General features: G+C 39.8%; 2 protein-coding genes across 2 annotated transcripts; both read left to right on the top strand.

Annotated features, from left to right (window-relative positions):
• The first annotated feature begins 979 nt into the window (after positions 1-979).
• LOC129808568 (uncharacterized protein K02A2.6-like) lies at positions 980-1,963 on the top strand. Its single transcript, XM_055858348.1, has one exon. It carries the CDS (start codon positions 980-982, stop codon positions 1,961-1,963), a length of 984 nt encoding a protein of 327 aa, XP_055714323.1.
• A 92-nt stretch (positions 1,964-2,055) lies between these two features.
• LOC129808567 (uncharacterized protein K02A2.6-like) lies at positions 2,056-3,921 on the top strand. Its single transcript, XM_055858347.1, has 4 exons — positions 2,056-2,197; positions 2,243-2,530; positions 2,852-3,049; positions 3,323-3,921. Exons 1-4 carry the CDS (start codon positions 2,056-2,058, stop codon positions 3,919-3,921), a joined length of 1,227 nt encoding a protein of 408 aa, XP_055714322.1.
• The last annotated feature ends 11,401 nt before the right edge of the window (positions 3,922-15,322 follow it).

Below are 15,322 nucleotides of genomic sequence, written 5' to 3'. Positions count from 1 at the left end.
ATGACCTAATTATTCTTGACCTACTTCATTAACCTATATTTCTTACTCACTCAACATAAACAATTAGTTTGTATGCTCAGCATTTTCCAGTAAATAAATTGGTGCTCAGCTCACATGGTCGAATCAGCGTTTCAGTTTCTGGTAGACGGGTTGTCAACACCTCTGCGATGACGAATGTAATATTGTTGCTCAGCACTCTTAATTCCCTGCGCTGAACTCTGATGAACTCAAGTTGATTTGTTGCAATTTTCCTTGTTGGCAATTTTTGGACTCTGGACTTCTGGACTTTGTGTGGTAACCAGCGATGAACTCAAACTGGGCTGTCGGCTACGTCCTCAACACTTTTCCTTAGTGATTGGATGATGATTTGCTTCTTAACTTTTCCTTCCAGACGAGTTATGCATCTCCTGTAGATGTATTGTATCAAAAACGTTAGGGTCACTGCAATCATAATCACCATGATGTCTTTTCGGGAGATGATTTCATCCTGGGTTGAACTATGTGAACTGGTAGCATCCCCGCTTGTAGCCTGGGTTATGATTACTTCTTCTTTCGACTCACTACCACCCATTTTGTAGTTTGCAGAGATCTCTAATTCTTTGAGAAATGTTTGATGCACTTTAAGATTATTGTGGCTATCACGCAAAGTGCTAGAGTCACCGATAACAGGATTCCTAAGCCAGTCAGCATCAATTCGAATAAGTCTGGTGGTGGGGCTGGATATCCTTCTGCCATATTTCACAATTGTCCTTTCATTACTTTAATAGTTTTTTTTTTCACAAACAACTTTTCACTAATAAATATCAGCAGTCACGATCGCCATGTCGTGTGCAGGTTCGATATTAAAAACCTTCTACTCTCTTCGATGTACATTTATTGACTGATCGGTGTTTTTACAAAGTGCATACGCTTATGCTTATGCTACACAAGTACACAAAAAAAGGACCGCCCTCCGCGTCCGTGTTTTTTGTGTGGGGCTATGCATTTTTCGAAGGAATGCTCCTATAGTGACTCAAAATGCACCGACTGTGGGCAAATTGGGCATAAAAGTGGTTACTGCCCACCACCCGATGCTCCTTCCGGAAAGAAGAAGAGCCAAAATAGTCGGAAGTTCCCACAAAAGAAGAAGAAGAATCCACAAGCCCGCGCAAATGCTGTTTTCTCCCGTCATCGTCGTGGACGTCGTTTCCTTTCACCTGAAGTGAATGGTCACATCCTCACCTTTCAGCTGGACAGTGCTGCTGATGTTTCAGTAATTTCCAGTGCCACTTGGGAGAAAATTGGTAAACCGGCGCTCTCCACAGCCTCATTGATTGTAAAGGACGCACAGTCAAATAAAATACAAGTCGCTGGAGAATTTGAGGCTATTGTTCGATTCCGTGATAAAGAGATTCGTGCTCGTTGTCTTGTGTCAGATAAAACTCGTGACAATCTTTTTGGAATCGAATGGATGGATGCTCTGGATCTTTGGGAAGTCGCGCTCAGCGCATATTGCAATGCAATTCAACGGAACATTGACAAAGCTGCTGCAATCCGGGAACTCCAAGGATTATTCCCGACTGTGTTCAGCCCAGAAATGGGACTCTACACAAAGGCTGTGGCCACAATTCACCTAAAATCGAATGCAATGCCAGTTTTCAGACCGAAACGTCCCGTGGCTTTCCATATGACTGAGGTCATTGATGAGGAACTCCAGCGCCTGCAGGCCTCTGAGATCATTTCTCCAACTGAGTTCTCATCTTGGGAAGCTTCCATCGTGGTGGCTCGGAAGTCGAACAGGAATATTCGAATCTGTGGAGACTATTCCACAGAACTGAATGAAGCGGTCGAGGCCAACAACCACCCCATTCCGGATCCGGACAGCCTCTTCACCAAACTGGCTCATCGTTCCTCTTTAGCCACATTGATTTGTCAGATGCTTATCTGCAAATCCCGGTTGATGAGGATTCCCGGAAACTTCTGACTCTCAACACACCACGAGGACTTTTCCATTTCAACCGTCTTCCACCTGGCATTCGTAGTGCACCCGGGATCTTCCAGGAGATCGTGGAAAGGATGCTCCACGGAATCCCCGACGTTATATTATACTTTGACGATATATGCATTGCCAGTGAGACTCCAGGAGAACATTACTCAACCCTCAAGGCTGTTTTCGAGCGACTGCAGGAGTACAACTTCCGCGTGAAACTTGAGAAGTGTAAGTTTTTTGTCCCTTCTATCAAGTTTCTTGGAATCATTGCAGATAAAGATGGCCTCCGCCCTGATCCCGCCAAAACGGATGCCATCCGGCGCATGCCCGCCTCAAGGAATGTACAAGAACTGCGAAGCTACTTGGGTGCTCTGCAATTTTGGGGCAAATTTGTCCCGTCTATGAGCGATCTTAGGACACCACTCGATAACCCTCTCAAGAAGAATGCTCGATCATTCCAGAAATTCAAGAAAATTCTGGGCTCCGAGTTACTGCTCATGCACTTCACCCCCAAATATCCAATTCACGTCGCTTCCGATGCTTCCTCTTATGCCATTGGTTGTGTGGCATACCACCAATTTCCGGACGGATCTCTCAAAGCATTCTAGCATGCATCACGGAGATTGACGGAGACTGAGACAAGATACAGCCAAATTGAGAAAGAGGGTCTAGGGATCGTGTTTGCCGTTAAGAAGCTTCACCGATTTATCTATGGACGTCGCTTTACGCTTCTTACTGACCACAAACCGTTAGTTTCCATCTTTGGAAGTAAGAAGGGCGTTCCTGTCCACACGGCATACAGGCTGAAGAGATGGGCTTTAACCCTGCTGGGTTATGATTTCGAGATTAAATTCACCTCCACAAATTCGTTTCAAAATGCAGACGTGCTCTCCCGGCTGATTTCCAATCAGCCACCTCAGGATGATGAGATCATTATTGCCCAAATCTCGATGGAAGAGCAAGAAGATGATCTGGTGATTCAAGATGCTCTCCAGCATCTTCCTGTGGATCTCAAAATGGTCAAGAAGGCTATGGAATTGTTCACCACGCTCCAGGATGTGAGCAAGTTCATCACAGGAGGTTGGCCATCTTCTGCCGCCACAATAAAGTCCAGGGAAGTAGCAAAATTTTATAAGATTCGCGGTTCTCTCGCCCTAATCAAAGGATGTGTCTTTTACAGTAATAGGTTGGTGGTGCCAGAGAGACTTCGCCCAAAAATCTTGAACCAACTCCACGAGGCACACCCTGGAATGAGTCGTATGAAACCATTTGCTCGTGGATACGTTTAATGGCCAAACATTGATGAAGACATCAAGATGTAAGTTCAAAAATTCACCAATTGCGCCACCACAGCCAAATCCCCTGTCAAGACACATCTCGCGTCCTGGCCATTATCGACGCGACCCTGGCAGCGCGTACACATCGATTACGCGAAGTACAAGAATGCCCACTATCTCCTGGTCATAGATGCTTTCTCAAAATGGCCAGAGATATTCAAAGTGACGACTACAACTACATCCCAGACGATCTCGAAACTCACAGAGATTTTTGCTCGTCACGGCCTTGCAGAAACTCTTGTCAGCGACAACGGAACTCAATTCGTGAACGAGGAGTTTGCGAAATTCTGCAAGAGGCATGGCATTCAACATTTGAGGACAGCACCATACTCTCCCGCCAGCAACGGTCAGTGTGAACGCCTGGTGGACACCCTGAAACGATCTTTGGAGAAACAAAAGTCAGCTCCAGTGGATGAGGCTTTACAGCGATTCCTGGCGAGTTATCGATTCACTACCAATGAAAATTGTACGGATAGCAAGTCACCTGCAGAAATTATCTACTCTAGAAGGGCAAGGGCAATTGTTGATCTTCTTAAAGATCAACCTGAGGAACCGATGGGACGCAATGAGAGTATGGCAACTGCCTACAATCGACGTCATGGCACGACAATTTAATTATTTTTTATTTATATTACTTTTAAGGCTATGCCAGGTTCATGCTGCGTTAAAAACTGTCGCTTTGAAGGAAGAATGGATTAAGGCAATTAAAAATAAACAAGGCTCGTGAAGTCTGAGTTCATCATTAAAAATTTGCTCTCTTCACTTCAAGAAAATCCATATAATTCCACTGAGAGGATTGGGAAAGTTGAGTTTGGCTAAGTGTGCAGTTCCTTCGAAATTCAAAGGAAGTGAAGCCATAAAACAAATACATCATAAACCTCGCCGCTTAAATCTATAAAAGAAGAAAGAAGCTGTAAATGAGACGCTGAAAAGGCAAGCGTTTCAGAAAGATTTAGTAACTCTTTTCGAAACTTTTAAAAACAACTACCAGAAGAAATATGATTTAAAAATGTATCGGGTGTATGAGATTGACACAAAGATAATCTTCTACATACTGCAACCAGATGAGGTTCAGGGTATTATCTTTAAAACAAGAATTATACTGGAACTAGATACGGCTGTGAAAGTCTTTGATTTGGAAAGTGAGGTTAAAAAGAATATTACTAAAGTAGGATGTATGACCAAATCAATGAAAATCTCAGTGGTCTCAATTTCAAAATATACTGAACAACTTCACTCAGATGACTGATGCCGAAATTCGCCCCGAAATACAAATTTCGAATGCAGTATAGACATTAAAGATCTTAGAGTAGCAAGAAATATTTTTCGATGATATCTCTTTGATTTCTTTCTTGAGAAATCAATTGCAGAACTCACTTAAAAAAGCCAAAATACCGCATCGCGACTGCTGTTTAGTTTCACAATGTTTACAAATTCTCCATCAGGGTATAGAAGTCTTCGGAAGTTCTCAATTCTTCCTCATCCAACATATCTTCAGAGTTTGTCTGCGTCTCTAAACGTTTCAGTTGACAAGGAGGAAAATATTTCGTACTTGAGGAATAATTCAAGCTCTCTTGAGGAGAGGGAAAAAAAGTTGCGCTTTTCATTGATGGACTATACATCAAGGAAGCGTTAGTGTACAAGGGATCCAGGGTAACGAGAACGGCGGAAGACGATGCCAATGAAACCGCCAAGACAGTACAGTGTTTCATGATAAAATCTGTGTTTGGAGATTTTAAGGAAATAATAAATATCCATCCAACAAAAATTTTCACTGGGGAGGATTTGTTCACAAAAACTGTACAAATACTGGAAATGGTGCAGAAGGATTTGGAGTTGGAAGTGGTCTGCATTATAATAGATAATCACCGTACAAAATGCACAAATCCTTTTCTCCAGACAACGAATATTTTTTGATAACCCTCATCTTCCTGGTAATTTTTTTTCTTTTCTTCGACACAGTGCATCTCTTTAAAAATATAAGAAATAACTGGTTCAATGCAAAGAACAGCACATTTAATTATCCAGATTTCGAGACGCATGAGGTACAACAAGCAAAGGTGGAGGATATAAGGGACATGTTTGTGTCAGAAATGAGCAATCCAGTCAAAAAATCTCACAAACTAAACTTCCAAACATTAGAACTGAACAACAGAACTAAACGCCAAAAAGTTATTTTAGCCGACAGTATTTTTCATATAAACACAATCGCAGCAATACAAGAAGAATACCCAGAAACAGCATCTTTTCTTTAAATTATCCGAAAGTTGTGGACGATTGTTAATGTGAATTCTCAATTCAAAGCAGTACGATACCGGGATGAGTGGGCGAGACCAGTAATATCACAGGATTCTGAAAGTCTGGATTTCCTGGAAAAATTTGCGATGTGCTTGGAAGAGTGAAAAAATATGGAACAGACTGGATGTCTTACCACTTATAGAAACATACAACGCTCTCTTACACACCACACGGGCTCTGACAAGGGAAGTACTCGAGTCATCAAATTCAGAAAAATTTGAGGCTTTGCTCAACTACGCATAAAGGCATCAAATTAAACGTGGTATGTTCAAAAAGTGCGAAATCGGGTTAATTTTTTTTTTTAATTCCCCAAAGTTGAAAATGACACCTTACGCAGCACATAATAAAGAAAATTCGTATGGGACTGCATGCGGCGCTGGCTCAGCGGTAGCGCACCGGGCGTTCAACGGGAGTGCCGCGGGTTCGATCCCCTTGCTCCGTCTGCTTTTTTTTTTCCTTTTGATATCTTTTTTTTTCAATTAAAAATTCTATTCTTTATTAAGTAGTATTATTGTAGTGTAAATTGCTTATCTAGAGTGCTGAAATAAAATCCCCAACAAATTTTTAAAAGCGATGAAAGTGCATCCCATAATTTATCAAATAATCAATTTACTAGTAGAAAAATAAAAAAAAAACCTGTATGTACTTACAATCAGCTATCTGAGGATCGTTGTAAATATTATTTAAAGTTTTTATTGAAATTTTATAAAAGATTAGAAAGGTCGAAGACCCAAACCAATTTTTTTGGAAAAATTCATTTGGAAACCTGCACTCAAACTGATTGTGAAAGTATATCTTTCATTCGATGTGCACATTGTGATTGCATTCTCTGTTTTAATAATTTCTTTACTGAAATCCATATTCACTAATTAGTTAAAAAAAAACTAATTCGTGTATTGTGGATTTCGGTAATGATTAAAACAGAAAGTACCACAACGAGAGCATATGGATTACAAGTGTGCCTTAAACATTTATTTGAGCACAGGTTTCCAAATAAATTTTTCCAAAAAAATTGGTTTGGATCTTCGACCTTTCTAATCTTTTATAAAATTACAATAAAAACTTTAAATAATATTTACAACGATCCTCAGATAGCTGATTGTAAGTACATACAGGTTTTTTTTTTATTTTTCTACTAGTAAATTGATTATTTGATAAATTATGGGATGCACTTTCATCGCTTTTAAAAATTTGTTGAGGATTTTATTTCAGCACTCTAGATAAGCAATTTACACTACAATAATACTACTTAATAAAGAATAGAATTTTTAATTGAAAAAAAAAAGATATCAAAAGGAAAAAAAAAGCAGACGGAGCCAGGGGATCGAACCCGCGGCACTCCCGTTGAACGCCCGGTGCGCTACCGCTGAGCCAGCGCCGCATGCAGTCCCATACGAATTTTCTTTATTATGTGCTGCGTAAGGTGTCATTTTCAACTTTGGGGAATTAAAAAAAAAAATTAACCCGATTTCGCACTTTTTGAATATACCACGTTTAATTTGATGCCTTTATGCGTAGTTGAGCAAAGCCTCAGATTTTTCTGAATTTGATGACTCGAGTACTTCCCTTGTGATAATATTTTGCAAACATTGTCTCGAAATGCCCGATGTTCAATATATATTGCTGGAAAAAGTGAAAACGGATGATTTGGAATATCGCTCCCGCCATTATCGATGCCTTTCGGGATGCGACTATGATATTTGCTATTTCAAAGTTTCAAAATTAATTTTTTCGAGTAAAATCAAGTGAAAACAAGATCTTTTATTCATTCTTGTGCAAAAAAATAACTTTAAAACTTTCAAATAGCGTATAACATGTCATATTGATTAAACTGTTAAAAGCCTTTTTTGCAATAAGTTTTAGTTTTTATGCGACGATGACCCAAGAACACTAACGAATGCCATTTTGAGATAAAAGCATCAGGACATAACCGGACTAAATAGAAAGCATCGTTTTACAATCAAATTTCGGTGGAAAAGTTTTCTTTTCCACTGAAAAGCAACACTGTTGGAGGCAAAAAGCTCTTTTGGCCTCTAACAACTGAAAGTTTTTGATCCTTTAAGTACCTCAAGTGACATGTATGGTGAATATATGACAAATTTGACAATTATCTGATAGTATCCACTACCCGGCTGACACATTACGTACTTATTAAGTACTTAGTAAGTTCTTAGACCAAGTACTTAATTTTAAGGAGTTCTAGAACATTAAACTACTTAAAAAATATATGAAAATGAGACAACCGTAAGAGCTTTGTGGCGACTAGCGAAACTAAATTGGAATGGCTCAGCATTAACGCTAAGTAATTAAATAAGGCCTTTGTCAAAGTCTTTAATTAAGCACATTATTGAAAAACATGTTAAGTACCTTCCATTAAGTACTTAATAAGTACTTAATTAAATGTACTTAATTAACAGCTTTTTCTAACCTACTTCTTAAGTTGATTTCTCAAAATTATAGTAAAACCATTTCGTTTTCAGAATGAATCACATTTTATTTTAAATTTATAGAATAGAAAAAAATGAAAATTTCTGACATGACAATAAGATTATTTTAACTTATCTTGGAACCTGAAATTCATATAAATTATTTGCCAGATTCTAAGAGACATTATGACATCAAATAAAGGGTATGCAAAAATTACTTTACAGATTACAGCCTTAACATTTTTAATGATTTCTTGAAAAATGAATTTATTAAATATTTGGAACGAGAAAAGTCTTTGCTAGTACTCTGGATCTGGATGAAATTATTCTCGGTCCATATATTGCATTTTCCCTTTGTTCTGTGCTACGTAGACTCGATTTTTCGCCAGCTTTATCTGCTTCCTGATCTGATCTTCAAATACTTCTATTGACATTCCAGATGTTTCTGATTAAAAAAGAACTGGTTAGATATAAAGACAAAGCCTAGTAATAAAAATGTGTATACCTTTCCAAATCTTGAAAAAATTGAAATTCTGTATGGCTTTCTCTGTATGGGTTCCTTTCAAGTTCATTTCCATCAGAACTCGGTTTGCAACAAAATCTTTCAGTCTGAGGTTGTTTCTAATCACACTAGCCTGAAATGAGAGGAAATTTGTCTTTGGTATCGAATAAAAATTGGAACATATTATTTTTCTACTTACAAAAGCCTCATAGTAGTCCAACTTAGGGTGATCGTTGTCGAACTCTTCTAATTCCTCAGAGCTGGCGATCGGCAGCATTCTATAAATGTTTCTTTGAATGCTTTGCTTATGTCCATGTTTTGACGAGCGATTGATCTCTTAATGTAAACGACGTCCTTCTTGATGTCTGATAGAGGTTTTTGGATATCCAGCATGACAGTCTTATCGTTAATATCGGAAGAGGTTGTAGTCGTAGAACTTGCAGTGTTCACTATGTTTGCATCCGCAGAGTTTTTAAATGGCACAGAAGCAATAGAGATCGCAGATTTGAGAGTTGTCGAAGATTCTGTTGTAGTAGCACAAAGTGCAGAAATCACAGAGGCCTCACAATTAGATGTTGTAGGACTCGAAGTTTTTACTGTACTGATGCTTTTAATCACATCATTACCACCTCCACCTTTTCGAATTTATGGAAAACTGCCATAGTTATTCCAATCCCCAAGATCTCAAACCCTGCCTCAGTTTCAGTCTTCAGACCTATTAGTCTTCTCCCCTCTCTTTCCAAATCTTTTGAATTCCTCCTCCATGAACAAATTGCCTTGCATTTATCGAACAATAAGTTGCTCAGTCCCTTTTAGTCAGGCTCCCGCAGTGGTCACGGCACTATTTCCGCTCTTTTGAAAGTCAATCATGACATTTCTGAGGCTCTTGATCGAAGCCGCTTTGTGCTATTGGTCTTGCTTGACTTTACTAAGGCGTTCGACAGCATTCCCCATGATTTGCATTGCTTTAAGCTATTTAAATTTTTTAATTTCTCTTCTTCTGCTGTCTCTCTCATCCATTCCTACTTCAGTGAACGTTTCCAATTTGTCAAACTTGTTGACCAGACATCTTCGCCTCTTGCCTTAAATAAAGGAGTTGGACAAGGTTCTATCTTGGGTCCTTTAATCTTTTCGCTTTTCATTAATGACCTCCCATCTGTACTACAGGGGTGTTCGTATCACCTTTATGCGGATGACCTGCAGATTTATGTCGAGGGTGATCCCTCAAACCCCTCACAAGCCTTTGAACTTCTGAATTTAAATCTGTCTAAAATTGAGCACTGGTCGTCCACCAACGGACTTCTCTTGAATCCTAAAAAATCACAAGCCTTGATCATTTCTAAAAGACCTTCCACCATTCCTTACTATCCCTTAGTCCTTCACGGACAAATCATTCCATATGCTGATCAGGTGAAAAACCCTAGGATTGTTTTTAATAAAACACTGTCTTGGTCTGATCATGCTACTTCAATTTGCTGTAAAGTTAATTACTCCCTATATACCCTTCGACGCTACCGGGACATCACCCCCTATGGCACTCGCCTGCTCCTCTCACGAGCGCTGCTTCTCCCTTTTTTCTCTTATGGAGCTGAGCTGTTCTTTTTGGCGGATAGTGAGACGATCCATAGACTGATAGTTGCCTTTAATAACTGCATAAGGTACATTTGTGCTCTGGGTCCCCGTGATCATATTACTCCGCATAGGGACGTGTTTGTCGGATGCGACTTGCCATCCTTCCTTCAGATGCGTGCCCTTGTTTACCTGCACCGCCTAATATCGACGGGATCCCCGGAATACCTGGCTTCCCTTTTGATGAGGGGGGTTCGGCGAGGGTTCGGGGGTTCATTGTGCCAAGGGCGGAGCAGGACACATTTTATAAAACGTTATTCGTCAGGGAAGTTTCACTATATAACTCTCTTCCTCGTGAGGCTCGTACGGCACCACGGGGAATCCAGAGGCACTTCCAGACTGGGCTTGACCAGTGACATTTTTTTTCTTTCTTAATTCTTTGATTTTCTATCTTTTCTTTTGCTCTTTTTTTCTTATTTTTGTTTAAAAAATCCTTTATTTTCTATATTTGCTTGCCACGCATTTGTAAGAGGGTTGTACCCTGTTTGTAGTGGTTTTTAAATAAATTGAATTGAATTGAATTGAATTCACATCCCACAAATCCTGAGATATCATCTTTCTGAGCAAATCCCTTAATTTGAACCACTTTATTATTTTTCATTAAGCAATATCGATCAGCTTCATTTGTACTGAGTTTTAAATTATTGAATTAACAATTCTTATATATGAAACGAGCAACCAAGCAACGGCTTCTTTAGTTTTGATTTTATGGAAAAGATTTCATTTGCTTGTGTTTGATATGGCAATTGTTTTTCCTCGTAGATTCGATTTAAAAGTTGAGGAATTGCAGGAGATGTAACGTCAATTTTGCCTTTCAAAATTTGGAGAAAATTTTCAAAGGCAAAAGCAGAAAAATTTTCCAACACGCCGTACATTCGTACACAATCTGTCAAGTGCAAGAGGTTGTGAACATTGTAGGTGATTTGATCATGCCCATACATTTCGCCATAGTTTTCCACAAAAATCTTTAACATTTCATGTGCTATAGTTAGGCAATTTTCACCCGCGACGAAGACACATGACGACAGAATTCTAACTGCACAAAATTAATACATGAAATGCTCATAGTGATCAGCATCTAGAACTTTCTTCAAAACTACTGGGCCCGAGTACATATGAAACTGTCTTCCTTGAGTCGCCTTCCATTTGCCCACAAATCGCATACAGTCTGGTTTTCTTGTAGCACGAATGCTACAGGCCCCACACCAGAACATGCTGGAGCACCCTTCATCGCTAGCCTCCCGGAGATTGAGCCCCATTGCCCATTCCGAGAAGGCCACGAATCCAACGTCCTCCTCGCTTCACTGGTGAAGACCGACTGAGGAGCCGATTCGATTGTGCCTTCGGAATAACTCGCCGAACACTCACAACCCCATCTAGCGGAATTATAGCGATGACGTAACTTGAAGTTAGCCGTTGTTATAGCACCCCTCAACGTTACACCCCAACTGAACAGTGATTGGTACCGTTGGCTTAGAAGAGTCTTCATCAGGACGGGCTTTCTCCCTCCAACTCCTCCAGGCTCAACAGTCCTACTACATTCTTGAAAATTCAGTTGGCATGAAAGGGCTTTTAGACATGTGCTCTATGCTTAATTGATCTCTCACTTAATTTAAAAGATTTACTTTTCGGTGTCATACAAAGCACACCGAGTGATCTCATTACGCCCAAATAAAGCAGATGCATAGGACATAATGGCAATTGTGAAACCATTTTAACGTTTCCTCGTTCTAATCCATAAGGATAAGGAAATTTATGATAAACTCCGCCTTCTCTATTGGCAAATGAAGTGTCTGTTCGCAATTTTCCACTTTTTACGGAGAAAACGACTCTTTTACTTTGAGTTTGTCCTGTCTGATCACATCTTCCGCATCCTTTGTGAGCAGTATGTCCTACGACACCGCATATTCAAGCTCGAGCTTTCGAATCATGAATAAATGAATCAACCTTGAACACTTCGAAAAATGTCGACATCTTGTGACTCTCTCCTACCCTCGTAAACCCCTATCAAAAATGGCGAGTAATCGTTCCCATCTATAAATTGACCCATTATTGACCAAAGCGTTTTGCCGTCTGCAAGTGGCATTCCATCGATACCAATTTTAATTCTTATACTTTCCATTTTACTTGAAAAGGAATCACTGGGGAAATCTGTCAAAGTATTCTCAATCCAAATATGATAATATAAACCAGGTGGGACTTCTTTTAATTGGAATGGTACTCTGGGTGTCCTAAGGAGTTTCCTGCGATCTATTGCCAAATCAATATCGAAGTGGCGTTTAGTAACGCCCAACAAATCACGAATAAATCTTTGACTGCAATTATATTTTACACATAATATTCGCAGTTCGTCAAAAAAGGAGAGAGTATTAACGATTGGAGGATCCTGATCACGTTTATTTAATTCGATCTCACGTAATTCTTAAGCTTCAGATGATGATATCTCTTGATTTATAGAATCCTGATCATTTTGCGTATTTTGAACAGTTTCAGGTTAGCAAGACAAAACTTTAAGGTCGTCATTGTATAAGACTTGAAGAGTCTTATAGGAGGAAAAAACTCTCATGGGGCCAAAATTTCACGCTGGACGAACTGTGTGGCCCACCTCACAGCGCCATGATCACACACTGACTGACATCAGGCGATCACTGACGTATATCGATCGAATTCAACACGAAGTGTTGAATCGATGACTCGACTGGAATTCAAAATTGAATTTCAAACTTCTGTTTCTAACCGCTATAATTGTGAGGTAGATACCACGCAGAACACCACCTGGCATTGCAGAGAGGTGCTTAAGCACCAAAAAGGGACAGATAATCCTAACCGGCTTATGTAGGTGAGATTCTTAACGTGAGCTAACTCGGAGTGCATGCAAATTCGATTTAGAGCTGAAGTTGGGAGACGCCATTCAGTTATCTTGAATAAAATTCGTGAAATTATACAAATTTTGTATTTAAACCAAAATATCAAGGATTTGGATGAACTGACAGAAAAATGATATATGGATGAAATGTAGACCAGAATGTTCTCTATAATTTTCCCATAGAACATGATCTCATCGATTACTCAGAAGCCAAGATAATCGAGGTTTTTTGTTTCTTAACTCGTTTTTTCATCCATCAGAGTGCCCCAAGTAGTCATTTGTTGAACTTCAACTATATCAAAGAATTGTTGTATTCTGTGGGACTTTCCATTTAAACCCCTATTTTAAGTGTCTTGGTGGAGTAGAGGCAGTCAAATTGGCATCTGAGTGATTTCAAAGCGTTATTATGGGAAAAAATCAATTTTTTCACACTTAAACGGCAAAATCGGAGTGATAGCGTAGTCTGACCGGAAAATGATGTATGGACGAAATGTAGAGACAAATGTCCTCTACAATTATGTCGAAGTAATCATCAAAATCGGTTCAGCGACAGTCGAGATAATTGAGGTTATGTGATATTGAAATTGGTTTTTTGACTGTGGCGCCCCTGGTGTTGGTCCCACGAAGTTCAAATGTTCTAGAAAGTTGTAGTATTTGGTGAGATCTTTCGTTTAAGCCCTCATTCATCAAAATCGGTCACATATAACCGGAGATATGATTTTTTGAATTTTGTGAACTTTGACCCCTCATATCTCCGGTTCTATTGAAACCACAGCGCACATACGCACCATTTTGGAAACGTCCTAGACTGGACTACAACATATTAAAATTTCATTAACTTGAACAATGCCGTTTTTGAGAAAAGTGACTTTGAATTTCGATGAATTTTGACGCTATCACAGCGCCACCTGTAGTGACTTTTTGAACTTCCATCTGAAAGTGCTCATCGAGACGAAACCAAAAAGGTAAAATTTAGGTCGATATGTTAATTAGAACCGGAGATATAGGCCGGTCAATGTTCGAACTTTGACCCCTTATAGCTCGGGTCAGGGGTTATGGATCGACTTAAGGTTTTTTTTGTTTGATAGGTATAATCAACGGCTACAACATACTAAAATTTCAGCCCGATTGCATAAGGAATTTTTGAGTTATTTAACTTTTAAGATTTAAAAATTTTCTTTTTAATAATAGCGCCCCTAGCGGTGGTTTTATGAACTTGCGATGTTAGAAGAGGAAGTGGCATTTCACGAGGGCTTTCCAAAAAGCCCTCATTTTTTAAATTCTGACAATTAGAACCGGAGTTATGGCCATTTTAAGAAATTTTTTTTGGACCCTTATAGCTCGGGTCAGGGGGGTCGGGGGACCTTAAGTTTGGTATTGATGGAAAGCTCTAAGGCCCAGCTATAACATACTAAAATTTGAGCCCGCTCGATGCCATAGGGCCGGAGCTATTGAGAAAACAAAAAAAGGGGGGTCTTCAAAATGGCGGAAGGAGGGGTGGGGGGTGGGGGGTCAATGCACCATGTTGCAATTTTCATGCGATATTTAACCTTTGCCGAAAACCGCAAGTCGATATCTTTTTTAGTTTAGGAGCTATTAAGCTCCAAAGAGCGGCCGGACGGCCGGCCGGCCGGACGGAAGGCCGGCCGGCCGGCCGGGAACGTAACTTAGCCCCCCATATATTCGTGATCAGGAAGTGGCGAAACACATTTTGGCCAAGTTTGAGCGCGATCGGAGGACATGAAATTTTGTTAGGATTATAGTAGGTGAGATTGTTAAGAATCTCACCTAATATTGGGGGAAAGCTAATGTTGTATTTTTGCGTCTTAAATTCCATAAATTCTTATTTCCTCTCTCGTTCCTGCAAAATATCAATATTAGGTGAGATTCTTAACATTCTCACCTACTATAATCCTAACAAAATTTCATGTCGTCCGATCGACCTCAAATTTGGCCAAAATGTGTCTCGCCACTTCCTGATCACGAATATATGGGGGGCTCAGTTACGTTCCCGGCCGGCCGCTCTTTGGAGCTTAATAGCTCCTAAACTAAAAGAGATATCGACTTGCGGTTTTTGGCAAAAGTTAAATATCGGCTGAAAATTGCAACATGGTGCATTGACCCCCCACGCCCTACCCCTCCTTCCGCCATTTTGAAGACCCCCCTTTTTTTGTTTTCTTAATGGTTCCGCCCCTATGGCATCGATCGAGTTCAAATTTTAGTATGTTATAGCTGGGCCTTAGGGCTTTCGATCAATACCAAACTTAAGGTCCCCTGAGCTCCCTGACCCTAGCT

This window comes from Phlebotomus papatasi, chromosome 4 (genome assembly GCF_024763615.1).
Source record: "Phlebotomus papatasi isolate M1 chromosome 4, Ppap_2.1, whole genome shotgun sequence".
Taxonomy (NCBI): domain Eukaryota; kingdom Metazoa; phylum Arthropoda; class Insecta; order Diptera; family Psychodidae; genus Phlebotomus; species Phlebotomus papatasi.
The sequence above is the reverse complement of the archived record's forward strand: the minus strand, read 5'-3'. Positions and strand labels throughout refer to the sequence as shown.